The sequence below is a fragment of the Mastomys coucha genome, unplaced genomic scaffold (genome assembly GCF_008632895.1).
Source record: "Mastomys coucha isolate ucsf_1 unplaced genomic scaffold, UCSF_Mcou_1 pScaffold7, whole genome shotgun sequence".
Lineage (NCBI taxonomy): Eukaryota > Metazoa > Chordata > Mammalia > Rodentia > Muridae > Mastomys > Mastomys coucha.
The window spans coordinates 77,036,841-77,059,807 of record NW_022196913.1 but is presented as its reverse complement, the minus strand read 5'-3'; the positions used below and the strand labels follow the sequence as shown (position 1 = coordinate 77,059,807).

Sequence of the window (22,967 nt, the reverse complement as noted above, 5' to 3'; positions counted from 1 at the left end):
TATGGATGTGAGAATTCTGTGAAACTCTCACAATTCAGGCTTTTAAGACAATCCCTTGAGAATTTTGGTTAATGTTTGATAACATTTTAAGAAGATTTTATTTTTTATTTTATTTTATTTGTGTGTGTGTGTGTGTGTGTTTGTCTGAATGTGGTATCAAATCTTAGAATTCTCTCCTCCATGTGACGTAAAGTGTTCTTTGTAAAACTTAACTGTCTTGAGATGTGTTAAGAAATAGTTATTTTCTTTAAGTGTTTTATGTACCAGAATTATACTAAAGGAAGGTTTTCTGCATTATAAGTTCATTGTTAAGAACCCTAGTAGGTAGAAATTTCAAAGAGCTTTTGGTACAAGTTTCAGCCCCATTCTGAGTATATAAATCTGCTTTCAGTAAGAAACAAGGTTTTTGGTAGTTTGAGTAAAGTTTGCCTGAGTGGTCCAGGGAAAACCTGTGGAAATCCCTGCTGTCTTCTTAAAGGCAGGTTGATTTTGATTGAGAAGATCTGCCTGAGAACTGTTTGCTGCCATATTATTTCAGTTTAAAGAATGCAGCTTGAGCTGCACAAACGGTACATACTCCTCATCCCAGCACTTGGGAACAGGCAGGAATGCCGGGACTTCAGAGAGATCCTTGACATCAGAGACACTGCTTTTCAAAATGATCTTGCAATATAGATATTTCACATTTTTAAATAATTTAACTTTAGGTCAGGTGGGGTTGTTCATGTTGATTACTTTTAAGAAGATCTGTTCAGGCTGGGTGTAGTGGTATACACCTTTAATCCCAGCACTCAGGAGGTAATGGATGTTTGTGAGTTTGAGGACAGTCATACATAGTGAGCTCCAGGACAGCCAGGGCTACACAGTGAAGGGGGGGGGGGCGGGACACATTGTGCTCAGTTGGTTAAATGATAAGTGGATTTATTGTTGTTGTTTAAAGACATAGTATAGGTAGTTGTCATTGCTCTTTGAGAGGAAGTCTGTTCTCTATTTCCCATGGTTCTTGGATAGAGAGATGGGAAAGCCTTGGCCCTCTTAACTCTTGGGTTGCCTTAGCTCTTTGGGTTGCCTTAGCTCTTAAAGCAGTGTCCCCTAGCTTCCTAAGATCTTATCAGAGAGTTTCTATTTGGTTTCAGTTTAGGGAAGAAAGGATTCAGCAGAGTTATCCGATACCTGTGTTAGAGAGCTTACAGAAGCTTTAATAAGCTTTGTGAATTGTGAGTTTCTATAGGAACTATCTTAAACCAGTCTCCTATGTTGAGGCATTATGCTTAATCTCTCCAAATGGACTTTTGTGCTTATGAATGTTTTAGAGAATTCTTCGTATGTTTATGATATTTCAGAGCAGCTAGTCCTAGACTTAGCTAATGTTTGAATCACTTTGGCTGCTTAAAGTTTTGAGTAGGGAGTATGATCATGTGGGATGAAATTCCTGGTTTAAACGATAATAGTGATCTTCCAAGTAAGTCTTCTTAACTGTTAAGCCTTCTCTCTAGCCTAGAAATCAACAGAACTTGGCACGTGTACTTTTACTAAACTAGTCTTAATTTTGTTCATCTTAGATGTGAGAACATAGTGTGCTTATTGCCAACAGAGACTGTGCAGTGCCCAGACTGCCCTCATTAACAGGGTAATGTAAGGCTTAGGGTAGGCCATCTTAAACACAATAGGTGTTTACTTGGGATTCTGAGTCCTAAGGATCTCCTCCTGCTCTTGCCTGCTTCTCCCACGGTCCTTTCAGCACATTTCCCTAGGAACAGTCTATTTAGCTGCAGGGTTTGGAAGTGGAGAGGCTGAGCCCTGTGTGGATGACACTGGGAGACTTTACCACACTGAAAAGTGATACTGAGTTTTCCCAGTCTATTTGATTAACCCCTTTTGGAGGAGAGCTAATTAGTAAAGTATTTAGAAAATTGCTTACACTGTCTCAACAGCCGCAGAACTTGGGATGTATCCTCCAGAGTGCTATCTTACAGGATAACACTCCTTTGGTATGCTTTAAATCTAAGAGATGGGGTGTGTGTGTATGTGTGTTGCTACAGATTTTGTTCTATGAATCTTTCTTCAAAGCTTTCCATCTTCTCTGTGATAGGGTTTCTCACAGAGCCGGAAGTGTGCTGCTGGCTCAACTGGTTGATCAAAAAACAATCAACTTCTGTCTGTGTGTGTTCTTCAATATGAATTAGCAGGCATATGCTGCTGTGCTTGGCTTTTTTATGTGGATTTGAACATAGGCCCTCCTGCCTTCTTATTCTTAGCAAGTGTTCTTAGACCTATTGGGCAGCTCTCCAGACCCTTAAGTGATTTACATTATTACCACTGAGGGGATGGGATAGAGCTGGAGAGTGATAGAGATGGCTCAGTGGTCAAGGGCACGAGCTCTTATTCCAAAGGATTTTGGTTTGATTCTCAGCACCTAGGGTGGCTTGTAGCCGTCTGTAGCTCTAGTTCTAGAGAATCACAGAATTATTTTCTCTAGTTCTAGAGGATCTCAGAATTATTTTTGGCTTCCCAAGGTTCAGGCCTACGTGTGGTATACTTATAAACATTTAGGCAAAACACTCATACCTAAAACAAAATTAGTAAACTTTTAAAAATTGTTTTTGAAAAAGAAAGAAAAAACTAGGACCCCACATTTTGAAATAAAGTAGGGCTTAGAGCTAAGACATGTGAATTTATCAATAGGTAGTTAGTAAACATGTATAATGTGTTTGCCAGTAAGGATTTAGAAATTAATAAAGTGGGCTTTTTTTTTCTCTTTTTTTTGCCTTTTTAGAGTTTGCCAAACAAGGGCAACAGTGTACCTAGTGCTGTGGAGGGAACATTGGACTTGAAAAGTTCTTGGCTTCATGGAGTTCAGGGTGACTGGTTTTCCAGTAGCTGAGTTAGCAGTGGCTTGGCTGAGCGAGTGTGCTGGAGAAAAGAACCCGGACAAGATGAGGAGGTTAGGACTAGAGGCTGCTGCTGAGGAGGCAGGATTAGGAGCATTGTATGAGAGCAGTAGCCACCAAACCCCCCCACAGCTCAGGCACAGGGATGGAGGCTTACTGAGTAGCTGTACCTACTCAAGGAGGTTCTAGCTTTCTGTCTGCAAGGAGTCCTTATTTTGGTTGTTTCCGGATCCTCAGTCCTGCCAAACTTCAGGGCCTAAATTAGGCCATATTTGGCTTGGCAACCAGTTTAAGCTAGTGTGAGCAGATTTGAAGTTCAATAGAGTATGCAATATAAGGATGAAAAGTTGAAGTTTACAATATTGATATAATAGCCACCATTGAGCATTTAAATGATTGGCTCTGTCCAAGATACATTACAAGAATCACCTCTAATCGTTCTGTAAGCACACCAGACAGGTGGTTACATTCTCACTCACCACATGAGAAGCTTGTAAGGTTAAAGCAAGCCAGTCACAGTGGGGTTAGGGCCTGGGGCAGGCTTGCTTTGTACTGCTGGACACTGACTTGTGCTGTCTGTCTCTCATAAGAGCTTGGAACATTTCAAAGACAAAAAGCTGCTGCTTGCCCTGTTTGATAAATAAGGGCAACAAGAAGCCAGCCTGTAGATCTGAGCTTTCTCAGACTAACAGTCTGATGGATGGAGCCTTGGTCAGGTGGCTGGATGGTCTCATCTTAATCCCCCGAACAGTCAGCTTTCGTTACAGGTATTTTATTGTGACTTACGGTTTATGTCAAGGATAAGAGTTTTTATATATTATAAAGTAGTCTGTTATGAGGCTTTATTTGTAAGTAGAATTAAAACTGGGTCTGGAATGATTAGAACACATTATCTGCATTTGGCGGAGACTTTCCTGTGAGTGGGGCTGCAGGTATGTAGACTGGACCGGGGCGCGTGAACATTTCCTGGGTGCTGCTACACTCTTTTGGACTAGAGCTCTGAAGTGGTCTTGTCCTGTTGACAGGGTTTGGTTCCCGTGTAGTTTAGTTTATTATTTAAAAATAAAGTTAACTAGAGAGTACTGGCACCCATTCAGTGCCAGCCAGCACTCAGGGCAGAGGCACATGGATCTCTGAATTTGAGGCCTGTCTGGTCTAGCTACACAGTGAGTTCCTGGCCAGTCAGAGCTAGCTACCCAGTGAGGCCCAACCTGTCTCTGGGGAGGGGGAGAATAAAGAAGTGAGATGAGGCAGGACTCACAAAGTTATTAAAAAGTAATGGTAAGAAGGCCATATCTTTGACCTTTTTGTCCATCTAGCATGAGTCTTCTTTCCCTTTTCCTGTTTTGAGTGGAGCTGGAAAATAACATGGTTGATTTTAGTTTAAAGGAAAGTGACTCACTTTTGTGTGTTTGGTATTCCTTCTCCCAGAGTGTGTCTGGATTTGTGTCTCCTTGGCTTTACATTATCTGTAACATTAAGTAGGAATTTCTAATCATAGAAATTAGATTCGGGGAAGAGGGTATTTGTGTTGCAGAGAAGGTACTTTATTACTTTATTGTAGTTTGCAGAAGGTTTTTATGACCCAAGTTCTGTCATTTTCATTTCATAAAAGTCTTGAAGGTTTAACTGGAAACCATTTTAGAGGATGTAGATGAAAAGATAACATCATACAGTATTCACAGCACATATTTAGAAACGTCTTTTCATCTTGATGCATCTCGAGTGTCTTATCATTTACATTAAGTGACATAAAATGACAGTCTTCCCTAGGTTGGCCTTTGTCATCTTCCTAAATGGTAAAGAAAATCTAAGTCTGCTTGTGATTGGTTGGTGATTGGGAAGGCAGGCTAGACTGCAAGTCCCCTCTAAAAGCTATCATTTGGGTGACAAGGGGTCATGAAGAGCAGTGTCAGATATTTGTCACTATTGGGCATGGTTCTCTTTGGGGAGCCAAGGAATTAGATGCTTAGAATGATGTCAGACCAAACATAAAGAGAGGAAATGTGATCAGGCTTGTGGGGATTTGAAGCTTGCAAGCAGATTACACTCCTCCAAGGCAATGCCCTTTCCAGGGCAGGGTGGTCCTTCCTGTTAGCTGGCTCCATGCCAGAAGCAGCGAGGGCATCTCTGGCCACTGCTGTAGTTATGTGAGCTGGTTGCTATGCACCCCCACCTCCTCTTTCTTTTTGATACTGGCTGGCTTGGAACTTGATAATGGCCTCAACTCTAAGATCACCTGCCTCTGTCTCCCTGGTGGTGGGATTAAAGGGATGTGTCCTGGCCTTTCAAGAGTTTTTAAAAGTGCATAGCTAGGTTATTTTGGTTGATTTTTGTGATTGCTCATGAGAAGATGGATAATGATTTTTGCCATTGTGTGTGTTATTTTCAAAATTTCATTTACTGATTGGTTTAACTGTATGTACATGTGCATGCATGTGTGTGGTGTATTTGCACAGGCGTGTGGTTTGGTGTGTGATGTGTGTGACTGTATGAAGCCCACAGGTCAATATCACAGGCTGTCACACCTTACTTTTATGTTGGTGCTGGGGGGGAAATCTATCTGATTGCAGCTCTTCATATTTGTGTGGCAAACCCTCTGCTCCTACCCTGCTCTAGTGTAGACCCACAGCAGTGTGATCTGTAGCACCCTCTGCTCCTACCCTGCTCTAGTGTAGACCCACAGCAGTGTGATCTGTAGCACAGAGACACACATGACAGGGTTCACCGTCATGCTGGGATTGTCTAGTTAATCATCTTCACATTTAAGGTATGGTTGAGATATGGGTAAAATAATGGTTCTTTAGTGAAAGATTGACCCAAGCTGTGCCAAGCTGTGCCAAGAGCCATAGGGCTTCCTTGCATTTGGAGGGAAAAAGCCTCTCATTTTAGAGTGTTCTTGGTAAGGCAGCAAAAGTATCTTAACTCTTGAATGTTTGTGTCCCAGTGTGGATCACCTGAACACTAGCGTGCTGGACTGCGGAGGGGGAAGGTTGTTGGTGACCTTTGCAGTTGGAGGGATCATATCAGTGACTTTCTTTATAGAAGCGATTTTATTTGAAGGGGTGACTGACAATTTGGTTACCCGGGCTGGCGTTCAAACAGATTTTTTTCCCTCTTTAAAATGAAATGACTGTCATTTTAAAAAAAAAATTTAAGAAAAACAACTGGATGGTATTTGTTTCTAGTCTCATCGAGTTTTCAAACCAGAATTTGAGCTTTCTCAGAAACCCTGGGAAGCTTGTCATTGTGAGCTTGACACTGTAGTAACATGAGCAGCAATAATCTTGACACCCTACAAAAGTAATTTCCACATGACTAGCATATGCCACTACAGGTGAATCATGCGTGGATTTGCGGGTCACTTCCAGATTCAGTAGTGCCCTGAACTGTTCAGAAACCGTCAGTTAGTTACCCGAAAATGATACTCTGCTGGCAGGGACGGTCTCCTGCTTGGCGCCCTAGGTGTCCAGGAGTCTCTTGGAAAGTAAGTAAGTAGCTACAACTAGGCTGCTCTCATCTAGCTGTATCTGGAGGCAGGGGCAGTGGATCTGAGTTCAAGGACAGCCACACAGATAATTCCTGTCTTGAAAAACCAAAAACCAAACAAATAAGCAAAAAAGAGTATATCTTCTCCTAAAATTTTAATGTGTCTGTATTTGTCTTGGCAATGCATGTCTTCTCTCATGGAATACCAAAAGATGAGTTTAAAATTCTCTTAACCATATGCAGGTACAGTAACCTTTCCTGCCTTGTCTTTTTTTGTTTGAGTTAATTCCTTTATTCCTAAATACAATTGTGGTTAAATAAGAACGTCATTTCACGAAGTGAGAGCTAGTCAGAAGTTAGGGTGGGGTCACTTTAAAGGGTGTTTGATGAAGTTGTTTTTCTTTTTTCTTTTTTCTTTTTTTTTTGGTTTTTCGAGACAAGGTTTCTCTGTGGTCCTGGAACTCACTCTGTAGACCAGGCTGGCCTCGAACTCAGAAATCTGCCTGCCTCTGCCTCCCAAGTGCTGGGATTAAAGGCGTGTGCCACCACCGCCCGGCTGAAGTTGTTATTAAGAGGTAAATTACGGAGTTTTTGTCTCTGTTAACTATGATTTGCTTATAAAAATATTGTGGAGGCTGGGGTGTAGGGCAATTAGTAGGTTGTAGATTCAGTAGCCAGTATCGTATAAACCATGTGTGGGAAGCACATACCTGTAGTCCTGTCACTCTCAAGAGGTGGATGCAGGAGGATCAGGAGCTCCAGGTCGTCACTGGTACATAGTCAGTTTGAGGTTAGCATAGGTTACATGAGAACTGTCTCAAACAGCAATAATAGCAACTCCTCCCACGCACCCCAAAATTAATATGGGCAGATAATGTAATAACCTCAAAACAAATTTGTTTATTTACACAGTTATTAATTGTTCTTTAAAGTAGAAGCCTGGAGGTTAATTTTATTAGTATTAAGACCAAGAATCTTTTGTTCTTAAATGGATTATAAAGTACCTTACCCTTGACTGGTGGAATTGCATGGAAGGCTAGGGAGAGACTCGGCAAGTCCTGTAGTATTTGTGAGGGCACTTCACACAGGAATGTATAGCTAGAATGTTCACAGTGAGATGTAATAGATAGGAAAGGCAAGCTGCAGCTGTCTGTGGGAGAAAGTTAGGACTGCCAGGAAACATGGGTGTCTGAACTGGACATGGCCTCAGTAGGAATGGCTCAGCGGGAAGTGTGCTGAAGGCAGACCACACACTCTTCCACCAATAGTGACTGCTGGTAAATGTGAGACCCGAGCAAGCTCTCCACTTCCACATGCATGGGAAGCAGCACTCGGAGAGGGTGGGGCGTGAGGAATTGCCTTCTGTCCCTGAGAGCCAAAGCTTCAGGGACCTCCATGTTCTTCAACAAGACCTAGGTATGGAATGGAATTGCCTTTGGGCTGTGTCTTTGAGTGTTTAGAGATCTGGTGTGTGACAGTAAGTAGGTAGGGAGTTTCAGAACTGAAGAATCTCACTGTGCGCTGTGCCTAAGTAGGATCTGTGAAAGTTACTTTTGAAATCTACATTGGGAAAGTGGGATAGGCTCCATGGGTTTTCCAGAGTAATAGTAATATTAGCTCCTAATAGGTACTGCTAAGAAAATGTCAGTTTGCCACTTAAAGATTCTAGTCTCTGCATCTGAAAATTATGTGTGTAAGGGAACAAACAGGCACTGAGTTGGAATATGGGATACATCTTTAGTATTGAACAACACAGCAGAAAGGGTTGCCACAGATTATTGCCAACCTGCCCAGCTGTGTGTTATTGCCACCTCACAGACTTAGCTGTGTGCTATTGTCCTGAGGTTATGGAAACATTAGTGTGTAAGTGAAATTTAATGAGCTCTCTAGGCCTTTTTTTTATAAAGAAGAGAAATGTTACTTTTGTGTTACTGTTAAGAAAAGAATCTAGCTTGTGACTTTAAGAGTTTTGAATCTTCTGCACTGAGCTCTTTTACAGTAGACAGTGCGGCTTCCATAAAGCACACTGGGTAACAGCCATGGAAGGGGTCTGCCCTGGCCTGCACTGGCTCTCATCTGTGCTCTGTCCTGCTCCTTAATAGAGCCCACTTGTCAGGATGCTCTGGAGCCAGTTGACTTATAACCACCCTGAGATTTGAAAGAACAATCCATTTTATGTATTTCTGAGATTGCATTTATGAATCGAGTTGATATTTGGTGAAACATTCTAGGTAACTATATAAAAATCTGCTCATATATGAAATTTCAAATGGATAGGATAGGACTCTTGATTTCATTCATTAAAAGCCATTTATTATTGTGTGTGTGCACACATGTCATGGCACTCTTTGGAGCCAGAGGAGTTTTGAAGAAGTTAGTTCTCTCCTTCCCATCATGTGGGTTTTGGGGCCCAACTCAGGTCACAGGCTTGGCACAAAGTACCTTTACTTGCTGAGCCATTTTGTGGGCTACTTTTTCATAAACATTACATATGTTGATACACTGATACACTTGGGGTTTTTTTATGTATTAGTAAGAATTTTGAGGCTGATAAGCATTAACAGTAAGTAACTAACAGTCCTTTACATGGATGAGAATCTGCAGAGCTGAGCCTCTTACTGTGTTGTGAGTGCTCATGTGCATTTCACAAGTGCCTGGGCATTTATTATGAGCTCCCTTTCTTTCTTTGAGTCAGGGTCTTGTTCTGTACCCAGCTATCCTGGAACTCACTGTCATTTGGCTTGGCCACCTTGAGTGTTGAGATGATAGTTCAGATAGTCTCACCATCTTTAACTGTTTGTTAAAGAAACATTGAGTATTAGATTTATTGTGTGATAGTCTTGCTCTTGCACCTCTGGTTGCCCTGGAGCTCACTGTGCACATTCGTCAGGCCTCAAACTCGTTTGACCCTCCTGTTTCTGCCTCCTGGATGCTGTGATTGCAAGCATGTGCAAGCACGCTGGGTTGTGTGAAGAGCTGTCCTTTTGTACAGGTTGGATGTGTGGGCATGCATGTGAAGGTCAGGGTGAGTGCTTTGGAGTTGGCTTTCCTCAATTTTATGTGGGCTCCAGGGATTGAGCTCATGGTACCAGGCTTGTTTGCTTGTAGCAAACTCCTTTACTTTGTGAACTGTCTGTCTGGCTACTTTTGTTTGTTTGAGACAGTCTTATAATCTCTGGCTGCTTTGGAACTCACCGTAGACCAGTTATTCACATAGGCCTACTTGTCTCTGTCTCCAGAGTGCTGGGTTAAAGGTGTGCACCACTGTGCCTTGGTTCCTACGTTCCCTTTAACTGAGTTTTCAGATCAGTTTTTAATCTTAAAATTAGCTGGTTTCAGAAACCATTTTCTCTATCTCTTTGGTGGTCTATAATTTGCTCTCGAGTTTATGAGTTAATAAATTATTTTATAGTATTTTGACATCCTCAAAGCTTAGTTTAGTCCTATAAGCATCTATCTGAAGTACTGTTTGAAGCTACAGAAGTATTTAATTTTTAGTTTTAGGTATTGTCCAGTTTTTATAGAAAATTTGATGATCCCTTCCCCTAATTTGTGTATTTTGAGCCAATAACAAGACATACTAGTGAATAAGTAAGTTTTCCTTTGTGCCCCCGCTGTGGTGTGGGGCAGTTAAGCCTTAGCCTTTTGTCATACGTGGCTCTACTCCGGGCTCTACTCCGGGAAAGTTTTTGTGTTCTTAATGAATGTGAGCTGGGGAAGTCTAGAGTTCTCCTACCTCAGCTCCAGGTCTTGCAAGGCTCCTGTTAACTCTGGAGCAACAGTCCCTAGTTTTGCCTTCTTTTTTTAGATAGCCTTCTTCCACAGCTTATGAATTCCGTTAGGCGTTATTTTCAAATTTAATCTTGTTTTGAAACAGAAATGTGCTATGTAATTGAGCAAGCTGGAATTTAGTGGAAAGGCCTGACCTCCAGAACCAAGGGAACATGTTGTTAATGAAAGAGAGAAAGCTGGGCTAGTGAGAGGAAAGTTCAGAGGGTGGGGTGCGTGGTAGTGAGAATGAAGTTAGCAGTTTTTGTTCTTGCGTTTTTGGAAAAATGAAAACATCAGTTGAGACCTCTAACCACTGTATGTGCCTTGGTGGACATCAGTCAGTGTGCATAGCTGACAAAGATGTGCCTTAGTAGTTAGTGGCTTTATAGTTGCCGGGTAAATCTCAAAGATGCCTGGTTCTACTCCACTGCAGTGCTTAGAACACTTACTCAGGGTTCTGGGACTTTCTGTCAGCTTTGTTTTAATTAAAAATTTAAAAAGTTGGGGCTGGAGAGATGGCTCAGCAGTTAAGAGCACCAACTGCTTTTCCAGAGGACCTGAGTTCACTTCCTAGCAACCACATGGTGGTTCACAACCACCTGTGGTGAGATCTGATGCCCTCTTCTGGTGTGTCTGAAGAGAGCTACAGTGTACTCATAAATAAAGAATAAATAAATAATATTTAAAAAATGAAAAAGTTGATTTATTTTATATGTATGAGTCTATGTGTGTATAGACCACACACAATGCCTCTTGACTCTCTTCCAGAATTTCAGGCTTTCTGCTGGAACTCCCACCAAGTACTCCCAGCTAGTTTGCTGTTTTCCTACTAGCCCATCAGCTTTTTATCGACAGATGATGTTTCCACACAGGTGCACACAGATTCTCTCTGCATCCCAGTTATTTTCAATTCATTATATTCAATTCATTTTTCACAAACTGTCAAAATGTCTTTTGGCATAGACAGTCATATGTCATCCCCCCCTCCCCCCAAAAAAAGGCTGGCCTCATACTCTGTCTTCTGAGTTCTGATATTAAAGGTGTGCACTACCATGCCTGGGTTAAACTGCGGTTTTTAAAAATGAGTTTTCCATTGGGTATTTGCTCAGAGCTCAGGAAACAGCCCTCTACGCCTGGTGTTTGTTACATAAACTCTAGAAGCCTCATTTTCCTGTCTGGAAATGGGGTTATTTTGGTTATTACTGGAGCTGCTGATGGGTTAGAAAGGGAAAGGAATTGCTGTGCCTGCTTGTGATGGTTAAGAATTGCTCATGTATTACTGTTGGGGATTAGCCCAGTGCTGGTGTAGGTCTACTGGAGCCATCTTGTGTATGCAGGACCAGTGCTGGGTTTATTAACACTTGGCTTTTGTGTTTGAAGGTTACGGGAAGTTTCAGAGAAGCTGAACAAGTACAATTTGAACAGGTAAAAATTTTTAAGCTGTTTTAAGTTTAGCGGTTTTTCATGGTGTTGGGATGTGCTTCAGCCCTACCATGGAGCTGTAGTGCCTTCTTTCTTAGGGAAAGGATTCATTTTTATGTGATTGATATCATTTATTTGATTAAAAATTAGATTATATTAAGAATCTTTTGAGATGTAACCCTGGCTGTCCTGGAATTTGATATGTAGATCGGGCCTTTAACTCACAGCACAGAGATCCGCCTGTTTATTTTGGGATTAGAGGTGTGCACTACCACACCTCTCTCTACTCTTTCTATCAAAGTTAGGCTCATTTAAATTACAGTCTCCATTAATGCTGATTCTTAAACAGTTTGGTAGACCATGCAACTGTAGTGAAGTAGGTATCAGTTACTTTTATTTATTGCTTTAAAATTCCACTTAGGAGTTAGTCCTTTTTGTGTACAATTAAAAGAACAGTTTTACTTACATGCTTTTTTTCTTGTTCCCTAGCCACCCGCCTTTGAATGTACTGGAGCAGGCTACTATTAAACAGTGTGTTGTGGGACCCAATCACGCTGCATTTCTTCTTGAGGTAAATTATTCACCATAAGGTGGAGAGATGAGAACTAAACTGCATTGGTTCTCCTTTTCTCGTTACGGGAAGGCACTGAGAGTTAGTTTATGCCCGGCTTTCTTTTGTGTAAATTCACTGGCTTAGAGAATCAGGTGTAAATGATTTACTTGATCTTGAAACTAGTTAATAGCTGCATGAGAAGACTCCTGAATGTAGTTATTATATAATTTTAGTCTGCCAGGCTGTATTGTTTTACACTCTCCCACCGTGGGTGTACCTTCTGGAGGAGACTGCCTTGTCTCCCGAGTTAACAGTAACAGGCAGAATGTGCTTACTGAGTAAATTAAAACTTATGTGTCTTCTCTTGCAAAATTTAACATGTGTTTTGTTTATTTGTTTTTGCTTCTAGGATGGCAGAATTTGTAGGATTGGCTTTTCAGTACAACCAGACAGACTGGAATTGGGTAAACCTGATAATAATGATGGGTAAGACATATTAGTTTTTGTTTGCTTAGTGTGTGTGTTTATGGTGTTGAGGATCAAGCATAGAGCATAGTATATAACAAGTTAAGGGAAGGCACTGAGAGTTAAGTTTATGCCTGGGTTTCTTTTGTGTAAATTCACAAGTGCTTTCCTTACCTAGCTACATTCTTATCCTTTATTTTGTAATTAATACAGTATACATTTATCCCTTAGAAGATATTACAGAAAGCCAAGGTTTTGATCTTCCTTATCTTCAAGAGATAAAAAAGGCATAGCAGAAAAATTATGTTTAAAATATAGTGAAATAGTTTGTACTGGGATTTCTTTTTTAAGTTTTTTAGTTAAATTGATTGCTTTTGTTAGCTGGGAAGTAAGCCCGTGTCCCTAGGCATGCTAGAGAAGCATTACGTCACCAACCTAGATTCCTAATTCTTGAGTTTAATTTTTAAGCAAGTAATAGTTTATAGATATTGCTAACATTATAAATTGCAGAGGAATTAATTGGCATGGCACCCGGGAATGTTAAGTTGTAGTACTACATGCTGGGTTAGTCACAGATGGGATTTAACTTGCAGTGGTCGGCTATGGTGCTAGATGGCACAGGCCTTGATCTGCTTCCAAAGCTGCTGTTGACCGTGTGTGCTCCAGAGGTTCTGTGGCTTTGGCTTCCTAAGTAGGACTAGGTGTGTGCTTGTATGCCTGACTGGCTGAAATGACTTTACATATCTTGTTTTCTATGAGGAAGGCAGTCAAGTTTTTCCCCTCCTCTCAAATTTTGGTCTTTAAATCTTAAAGGGCATTAAAGGAAGCTTCATAAGATCTGAATTCTACTTGGTCGTTTCTAAGAAAAACATGATTAATTTTAAAATATAAAGAAAACTTACTATTTTTTTTTTTTTATTTATATTTGAAATCTGAGCAGTTTCTACTTGGAAGGAGTGCAAGGTGTGAGGCAGCTGCCAGCTGGTGCTATGTCAGTCGGCACAACCAGGGACTTGTGGCCAATGCCCCACAGAGCAGGAGGCCTGGAGGCATGCTTCCCCTAAGGCTTGAGACTGTCGTGTGATGGTTTTCTCTTGATTTTTCCCTAGGTCAAAACTGAACAGCAGCTCTGGGACAGGAAGGACTTCTAGGCCAGGAAGGACAAGTGACTCCCCGTGGTTTCTCTCAGGCTCTGAGACTCTTGGCAGGCTGGCAGGCAACACTCTGGGGTAAGATGGTCCAGTTGCAGATGTCCTGGTCTGTGCTGTGACTGAGCACATAAGTATTAGCTAGTGACAGGGCTCAGAGCTAGCTCAGTGTGCCCCCATGATAAAAATAACCAATGCAAACCGATTACAGAATCCAGCTCACAGTGTCACTCACTGCTCTTGTGTGTATTTTGAAAGTTTAAAGTTTGTATTTGGCCATTTATTATGAGTTATAAAAATATAACATTACTTTTTTTTTTTTTGGTATCCAAATCTGATAGATTTTTTTTTAAACAACAATAATAAAAACCCCAAACTCTTGCCCCCCTACCCCCATTCAAATCACCACAAGAATTGAGATTTCAAAATGCTTAATTCATATGTCTTTTTGCTGAACTAAATTACTTCAGGATTAGAGGAAGTTCATTTGTCTTGGTTAGGTGCAATCTTCAGATTGTTTTTTAGTGTCCTTTAGTTTAGGGCCAGGAAACACAACCTGTGCTTTAATAAAACATCTGTCTGTATTTTGCAGAGATGAGGATCAAACCCATGCCGTGTATATTACAAGGAAATGCTTTATTTCTGACCCACACATCCACAGTCCTATGTACACAGTGTGTGTTAAAGAATTCTGAAAATGACATAACAAAATTAGTTCATTTGAAAAACCTAGAACAATACATTTATTTAAGAAGGTTGCTGTTATCTGCAGTATGCATGAAAACTACTTTACTCTCAAAGATAAACATTTCTTTGTTGAGTTGAGGGTTCTGCAGGGCAAATCCAGAGCCATGGCTGAGTTGTACTTCCCACTGGTGGTTGCTTTTGTGTTACAACAATGGTTATCAGAGATTGACCTTGCTTAGTCCCCAAAGTGTAGCTAGTAAGTAACCAATTGACTCTTCACAGAAAAGCTTATTCATCCTTGTTTAGTTTTTCACTTTTATAGTGGCATTTGTTCTTAATCTTATGTGTTTAAAGTTTATCCTCTCATCCTGAAGTAATTTGGTCTTAAAAAACTTGGAGTCCCAGAGCTTGGGGGACAGTAGGGTCCTGAGTTTGAGGTCAGCCTGACAGTAGAGTGAGACCCTGTCACCTAACCACGTTGGCTCCTCTGTAAGCTTAGGGATTGGCCATCCCCGGTCTCACACCGTGCTGTCTAGCATCTGTTAGTTGGTGAGGCACTATGCTCTTAGTCTCCTGAGCAGGGCACTTCCCAGCCTGTTTGGTCAGTATCATGATAAGCTTGAAGACCTTGTTACAGTGTTGGGATTTGTCTGTTCTTTTCTCATGATTAGGTAGAGATTGTACAGTTTTGGCAGAAATAGCCCAGCTCTTTACTGAGTGGTCGGGTGGCATGTAGTGTTGATCGGTCTCACAGGTTGTTGTCAAAGTACTTTCAGTTTTTCTTTTTTTTTTTCTTTTTTTTTTTTCTTTTTTTTGAGACAGGGTTTCTCTGTGTATCCCTGGCTGTCCTGGAACTCACTCTGTAGACCAGGCTGGCCTCGAACTCAAAGATCCGCTTGCCTCTGCCTCCCAAGTGCTGGGATCAAAGGCGTACGCCTCCACCCGCCTGGCCTTACTTTCAGTTATTAAGTGGAGATAATGTCTCCACCACAAAACACTCCTAATCTCTGGGCATTCACATTGTGAAGAGATACCTTTCCAAGTATGCAAATATCTGTTTTTGTTTGTTTTTTGTTTTGAGACAGGGTTTCTCTGTAACAACCCTGGCTGTCCTGGAACTGGTTTTGTAGACTAGCCTCAACCTCTCACATCCGATACTCTCTGCCTCCTGAGTGCTGGGGTTAAAGGTTTGGGCCATCATTCCTGGCTCAAGTACACAAATATCTGATTTCTCTGCATACTTTTGCTCATTGATTTTAATATCTTGATTATTGTGCATGTCAGTTGTTATTGTAGCATTGGCCAGCTATTTAAAATTCCATTATCTTTCATATTTATTAATTGGAATTTAACTATAAGGAAGAACTCCCTCTGGTGGTTTTTTTTCCCTCCATTTTAAAAGTCCCGTTTACTCAGTGGTTTATATTACTGTGGTTTTGCGAATGTTCTGTCTCTCTCTCATGTGTATTCATAAACTGCTACTATGTTGCTCAAATTGTCCTCCTGATTTGAATTCTCTTAACTATTAAGCTAGTTATAATGGCATGTCTTACAAAATGACATATAAGGCACTGGAATTTTACGATTTATAGCTGGAACATGCAGCAGTAACGGGCTGCCCATGACCTGGAACAAACCACCGAAGAGGACTGGTGCTAGTTTTATGACTTTAAAATGCAGAGGATTGTTTATGTTTGAGCTGCTCCTCAGTTGACTCTTCCTCCTTATCTGCCCCTGCTCCACCTCAGACCCCTCAGCACACTGAGCTGGTGATCAGAACTGGCAGAGGGGCATTCTGGTGTTTGCTTACATATTAGGCTTACAAAGATCTGATGTATTCAGTGTAAAGGTGAGATTGTAAATCAAGAAATTTTACAGTCACATTTTCATAAGTGCTTTCCTTTGATTTGTTCTCTCCCTACTTTTTCATTAATTATGATAAGTGTTAAAGTTTGAAAGTTATGACATTTGAGAATTCAGGACAGATAAATCTTGAGTGCCCAAAGGGACATGATTAATCATAAATGCGTTGGATATAGTCAAGTAGGAATGAGACTGTCCTCATGTGTGCTGCTCCTATTTCCCATTCTGTTGGGTCACGACATGCTTTTCCTCCTGTCAGTGTGAGAGTTGAGAGAAGCTCTTTTATCCTCACTGGTCAGTCATCTTAGGACTGTAGCATTCGTTTTAGAGTTCTCTTCCTTTGTGCTTTTTTTCTTTTTTCTTTTTTGTATTCAGCAGTTTTGTGGACTATAGAGTGCTAGATTGATAGCTGTTTTTTTCCCCATTAATAATTGCTTATTATTTATACTGGGAGACGTTTCAGAAATCTCCTATTGTTTTTGTTAATTTATTTCATACCAGATTGGAAATAAGAGCCCATCTATCTGGAAGAAGAGAGTTTGTATGTTTAATAGGTTAAAAAAAAAGGATTTTTGACTGTCAAAACTCTGTTATTGCTATTTAACAAGTAAGTTAGGCATAAGCTTCTTTTGATTGGCATGAGTGATGCAGTTCTTTAGGATTTCATCTGAACTAATAGACCACGGGCTTTGGAATGTAAAAGCCGAGCAGATATTTATCTCTATGGGGTGCTTGCATCTCCCATGTGCCCAGACAGGCTGCCTACGTCTTTGAGGCAGGGTCTCTTTCCAGAACATCAGCTAGGCTAGTACTGTGTCCGGTCTCTTTCCACATAGCTGGGGGCTTAACAGTTATACACAGGACCCCACCCAACCTTGTGTGGTCTGGATCTGAACTTGGGTCTTTATGCTTGGACGGTGAGCATTGATTGCTTAGCTTCAGTACTTGTTATTGTCTAATACCATATAGGATTCCATGATATTTTTCTTTCCTTCTCTTGCTTGGGAAAGTTTCTTTCTTAGGCTCTTTAAAACACAAACAAACAAACAATAATGTATTTCTAAAGCTAGTTTACCAGTTATGTGGCCTACACTTGGTTCATAGGCTCTACATTTGTATGCTATGGGCTAATTAATAATACTATGTGTGATTTCTGGTCCTTTTGTGTACCTTGAGTACTGTATGGCAGGGTTAGAATTGTAGGACCAATTTGACAAGTAATTGTACAGGGTAGAGTCATGGTTTTTGATTTTATTAAAGAAAAACCAACATACTAATAGTAGAAGAAATTAACTCATTCCTATCTTGTTACCTAGTAAACCTCAACCAGTGTGTTCGGTGCTTAGTATGACATTAATCTTTATCTAGACAAGTAGAAGTTGGTCAGAAGAATGCTTAGGGGTAGTTAGGGCTATGGAGTAGGATTGAGTTTGAATTTTGGTAGGTTAAACAGTGGGAATCCCAAGATCCCTTTTAGCAGCAGATAGGCAAGTAAACTTAATGCAGGCTGGCGAAGAAAAAGGCCTACCCCTTCCCTTTGGTTTTGGGTAGGGTCTCACCATATAGCCCAGGCTGGACTTTAATATCTCTTGAGTGTTGGGATTACAAAGAAACACCACCATGCCCCTCTCTGTGTGCAGATATTCAACAAAGGTGGAAATGATAATTGTAGTTATTAAAAGTGAACTTATATTTAAGTATTACAAAATTTAGACAGTTTTTTTTAAGGTTTGTTCCAGAATTTTAACTAGATAGCTAATGTCCAAGAATGAGACTCAATTGACTTTAAAGAATGAATGGTTAAAAATTTCTAATTTTACAAATTGTTCAATATTTAGAAGCCGCTGGAGTTCTGGAGTGGGTGGAAGTGGAGGAGGTTCCTCTGGCCGGTCATCTGCTGGAGCCCGTGATTCCCGGCGACAGACTCGAGTCATTCGGACTGGACGGGATCGGGGGTCTGGACTTTTGGGCAGTCAGCCCCAGCCAGTTATTCCAGCGTCTGTCATTCCCGAGGAACTTATTTCACAGGTGCGTGGGCTGAGGGCAGGCAGGGCGAGGGTGAGGCGGGGCTAGGCTGAGTGCTCATCACCATAGTGACTCCCGAGGGTTGTTTATCAACTTCAGTAAATAAAGAGAAAATTAGCATAGCACTATCCTTTGTTTATTTTAGGCTCAAGTTGTTTTACAAGGCAAATCAAGAAGTGTCATTATTCGAGAACTTCAGAGAACAAATCTTGATGTCAACCTTGCTGTAAATAATTTACTGAGCCGGGATGATGAGGATGGAGATGACGGCGATGACACAGCCAGTGAATCTTACCTGCCGGGAGGTTGGTGCTCGCTGGCTCAGGGCTGCTCCTTTGACTGAGGCGGGGACTTTATAGCTGATGATAATTGTTGTTGGGAAGCTATACAGTTTGCTTATAGTGTCCTACTTAAGGGGAAATATTTTTACTCAGTGGATTTGGTTTGATCCTAATTAAGACATGATGGCATTGCATAGATTTATCCCTGGCTGACATGTAGGATGTTGTTTTCTGATATCATTGCTGAACATTGGTACTTACTGAAACTGCATTTATTTTTGTTTGTATTTTGTTTCAATGATGCCATTAAGTATCATGTCCTAAAAGTGGTTTTTAATTTAGTAAGTAGTGCCTGCAGCAATTATGCATGTTGTTTGTCCGTAAGGTCAATGTTTCAGTTTATTCACTAGATCTTGGGGGACACCCCCTCCCCAGGTCTGTAGTTTTAATGTATTTTAATTTTTAGAGCTCTTTTAGTGGTCTATGATTGCATTGTCTGTAGATGCTTCATTTTTTTTATTTGTTTTTATTTGTAGAAGATCTTATGTCTCTTCTTGATGCTGACATTCACTCTGCCCACCCAAGTGTCATTATTGATGCTGATGCCATGTTTTCTGAGGACATTAGCTATTTTGGTTACCCTTCTTTTCGTCGTTCATCACTCTCTAGGCTAGGCTCATCTCGAGGTAATTTTGCATTTATTTCTTCTTGATTGTGGGCTGGCTGTGTGGAAAGCTAGTGAGAAACTCACTTGTGTCTGAGCTTAGCTTTACAGTAGGGCGAAGTCATTACATAGCAGGGGTTTGGGGGACTCTGGCTTTAGACTTTAACACTGTGTAACACACAGCAAAGGCTGTGATTTAGTTAAGTGTGCTTTTACCTATGAGATAGATATTGAGCTAAAAATGGAATGGTAGTTTTCAGTGACATGCAGCATTCAGAAAAATACACTTCTTAATTTGATTAAAACAATGTAATCATGTTCATTTTAAATAGTGAGTAGATGTAATAGTGAAATATGAAAACAGGAGAAAGGGCTGATCTGTTACGTTATTAATATGCTATTTATACAAGTCTGAAATCTTTGAAAGGTATATAGTCCAGATTTTGAGCCACTTAAGCCAACCTCTGATGGGCTTATGTAAGCTTTAGCTTATGTTACGATTTTGAGTGAGCTTGCTTGCTTGCTTATCTGTCCGTCCGTCCGTCCATCCATCCATCCATCCATCCATCCATCCATCCATCCATTCATCCATCTATCTTTGCTTTCCAGAGTTCAAAACTGCTTTATCTAAATAATAGGTAAAATAAGCTATATAGCTAGCAGTTAGTAAACTAGAAAAGATGCCATGTTGTGCTAAGGCTGGTCTTGCTTACATATACTTGGTACTTAGAAGTTGAGGTTTAAAAATAACCGTGGACCGTTTAACGTGAGCATGTAGTAGCTTAAACTTTTTAAGGTAAATGCACACTTAAATTACTTTAAAACTGTCAGTTATTGAATTTTCAAATACTTGTTTTCTAACATTAGCAACTCCTAAATACCTGCTTCTTTTTTTAATCTTTTTTTTTTTTTTTTAAGATTTATTTATTATATGTAAGTACACTGTAGCTGTCTTCAGACACCACAGAAGAGGGCATCAGATCTCATTACAGATGGTTGTGAGCCACCATGTGGTTGCTGGGATTTGAACTCAGGACCTTCTGAAGAGCAGTCGATGCTCTTAACCACTGAGCCATCTCTCCAGCCCCCAATACCTGTTTCTTAAGTTATTCTCTGTAGATACTTTCAATTTGAATCGTTTTGAATAGCTAGCACTTAACTGCCTTGATCTTGGCAATTTGGCAGGTCTTTTTTATCTTTTAGTAGTGTTGGGGGATGGAAACAAGCCTCTATGTGCTGGACAAGTGCTTTACCTTGAGCTACAGGTCTAGCCTCAGGTCTAGCCTCACCTGCATCGGGGTTGTGTGCTTCAGCTATGGATTGTCTCTAATCTGTATTCTTAAAATCCTGGAAAGTTTATCTTTACCACATCAGTATTTTGTTTATTTATTTATTATTTATTTATTTTTTCCGAGACAGGGTTTCTTTGAGTAGCCCTGGCTGTCATTGAAATCAGAGATCCAGCTTCCCCTGCCTCCCAGGTGCAGGAGAGAAAGGTGTGCGATACCACGCCTGACTATTTTGACTATTTTAAAAAGTAACTTGCAAACAACTGTAAATGTGGCTGTGGCTTTAGATTATTTGAGGTCAGTTTTTAGGAAAGTGTAAGAAGACTTCTAGAAAGTTCCCTCCCCCCTTAAAATAAAAGTCTGTTCCTCAAAGCATTTTTATTTTTATTTTTTATCTTTTTTGGTTTTTCGAGACAGGGTTTCTCTGTGTAGTCCTGGCTGTCCTGGATCTCACTTTGTAGACCAGGCTGGCCTTGAACTCAGAAATCTGCCTGCCTCTGCCTCCCAAATGCTGGGATTAAAGAGGTGTGCCACCACCACCTGGCTCCTCAAAACATTTTAAATGATTAATCCATAAAATAAATCTGTTCTGTAAGTTTATCTCTAATAAGGACTTGAGCTATCAAGCCTTTTCTGTGTCCTATTTAAGTTTTTCTGTTTCTTTATTTAAAAAACAAACCTTGAAGATTTATAACAAATATTCTTTCTTGGTTTGTACCTTAGTTAGGATTTCTGTTGCTGATGTAGAACACTAGGACCAAAAGCAGTTTAGGGAGGAGGGGCCTTGTTTCAGATTATACTTCCATATTGTAGTATCTGAGAGAAGTCAGACCCAGAACTCAAGCAGGGCCGGAAAGTGGAGGGGTGAGCTCTGATGCAGAGGGCATGGAGGGTGCTGCTTACTGGCTCAGTTTCCCAGAACTCCTTCAGCCTTCTTTCCTATAGTACCCAAGACCACACTTACCTGGGGTGGCACACCTACAATGGGCTGGGCCCTTCCATGTCAACCACTGTTCTCTATGGGGCCATTTTCTCTTTCCAGATGACTCTAGCCTGTGTCAAGTTGACATAAAAACTGACCAGCCCAATTTGCTTATATGTATTTATTAATGTTTTGAAATTCTAATTTATGAACTTTTATAAAATTTATAAATCAACAACCTTATACTAAATATTTTTAATGAATATATAAAATATGAAGTAATAATTTTATATGGATAATATAATTCCAGAATCTTTAAATCCATTTAAAAGTGTCTACCAAGTCAAACTTAGAGTAAATCTTCCAAAAACATTGGACTGCCTCTACATAGTTTCAAAAACTAATTGTTTATGATTTTCTTGGAGTCACTTGAAGGGCTAATGTTTTTTGAACATGTGTGACAACCTCCTTAGATACTGACTGTGTGCATTTTGCATAGATAAAGTGCTGTTAGCTGCGTCCTGCAGGGTGTGGACTAGAGTGGCTTACTTTTATCCCACTGGTGTGACCCGATTGCATACCAGTTCTCCTTCTTCCCTTAGAGAGAGACTCTGAGCTTCTTCGGGAACGGGAGTCTGTTTTACGTTTACGGGAGCGACGGTGGCTTGATGGAGCCTCATTTGATAATGAAAGGGGCTCTACCAGCAAAGAGGGAGAGTCAAACCCGGATAAGAAGAACACGCCTGTTCAGAGTCCAGTGTCTCTGGGAGAAGACTTACAGTGGTGGCCTGATAAGGTATTTGGGAAAAGTTTATAACTTTTCATTAAAGTAGAGTCTTAACAACCATTCACTCCATTAAAATGTTTCTGTCTAATTGACTGAGACTTCTTGGACTGTTGGAAAGAGGCATCAGTTTTAAAGTGCTCATCTGCCCTTTGTTTTAGAAGCAGACCACTAGAGATCTTCTGGTGCATTCCTGAGCCAGGCACCACATGGGCTTGTTGCTTGATGAAATGAATCGGAGGACTGGGGTAGTAGTCTCAGTGATACATGAGCATTTATCCTCCAGGTCATTTTCCTGCTGATGATTACTCTAATAATTGTTACATTCATTGGTAGACATTGACTCTGCCAGGTTTAAAATGTCAGATGAATGGACCCTAATTTCTACAGGGCAAGGGCTAGTCATTGATGCAGGGTATATGTAGGGATGAGATGAGGGCTATGGATTTCCATTTTATGAAGTACATGTTGATAGACCCTGTGATGCTAAGGTAGTAGACAAAGTAGTAGGCCAAATGAGAGTGGGGGCGGGGCGGAGTGCCAGGAAAATAGAGCCAGAAGGAATTTCTAGCTGGGCAGTGATGGCGCACACCTTTAGTCCCAGCACTTGGGAGGCAGAGACATGCAGATTTCTGAGTTCAAGGCTAACCTGGTCTACAGAGTGAGTTCCAGGACAGCCAGGGACTACACAGAGAAATGACTGTCTCAAAAAA

At 40.7% G+C, this 22,967-nt stretch overlaps 1 protein-coding gene across 3 annotated transcripts in view; it reads left to right on the top strand.

Moving 5' to 3' along the window:
• The window catches only part of Ubr5 (ubiquitin protein ligase E3 component n-recognin 5), a 111,140-nt gene that overhangs the window by 19,734 nt on the left and 68,439 nt on the right, over positions 1–22,967 (top strand). For 2 of the 3 annotated variants that reach the window (XM_031358565.1, XM_031358567.1), the window contains exons 2-9: positions 11,532–11,576; positions 12,063–12,144; positions 12,536–12,612; positions 13,701–13,820; positions 18,128–18,317; positions 18,460–18,619; positions 19,132–19,281; positions 22,055–22,266. In XM_031358565.1, coding sequence (XP_031214425.1) covers positions 11,532–11,576; positions 12,063–12,144; positions 12,536–12,612; positions 13,701–13,820; positions 18,128–18,317; positions 18,460–18,619; positions 19,132–19,281; positions 22,055–22,266 — 1,036 coding nt within the window. The remainder of the gene's footprint in view (positions 1–11,531; positions 11,577–12,062; positions 12,145–12,535; positions 12,613–13,700; positions 13,821–18,127; positions 18,318–18,459; positions 18,620–19,131; positions 19,282–22,054; positions 22,267–22,967) is intronic. The other variant, XM_031358566.1, reaches the window with a different exon arrangement.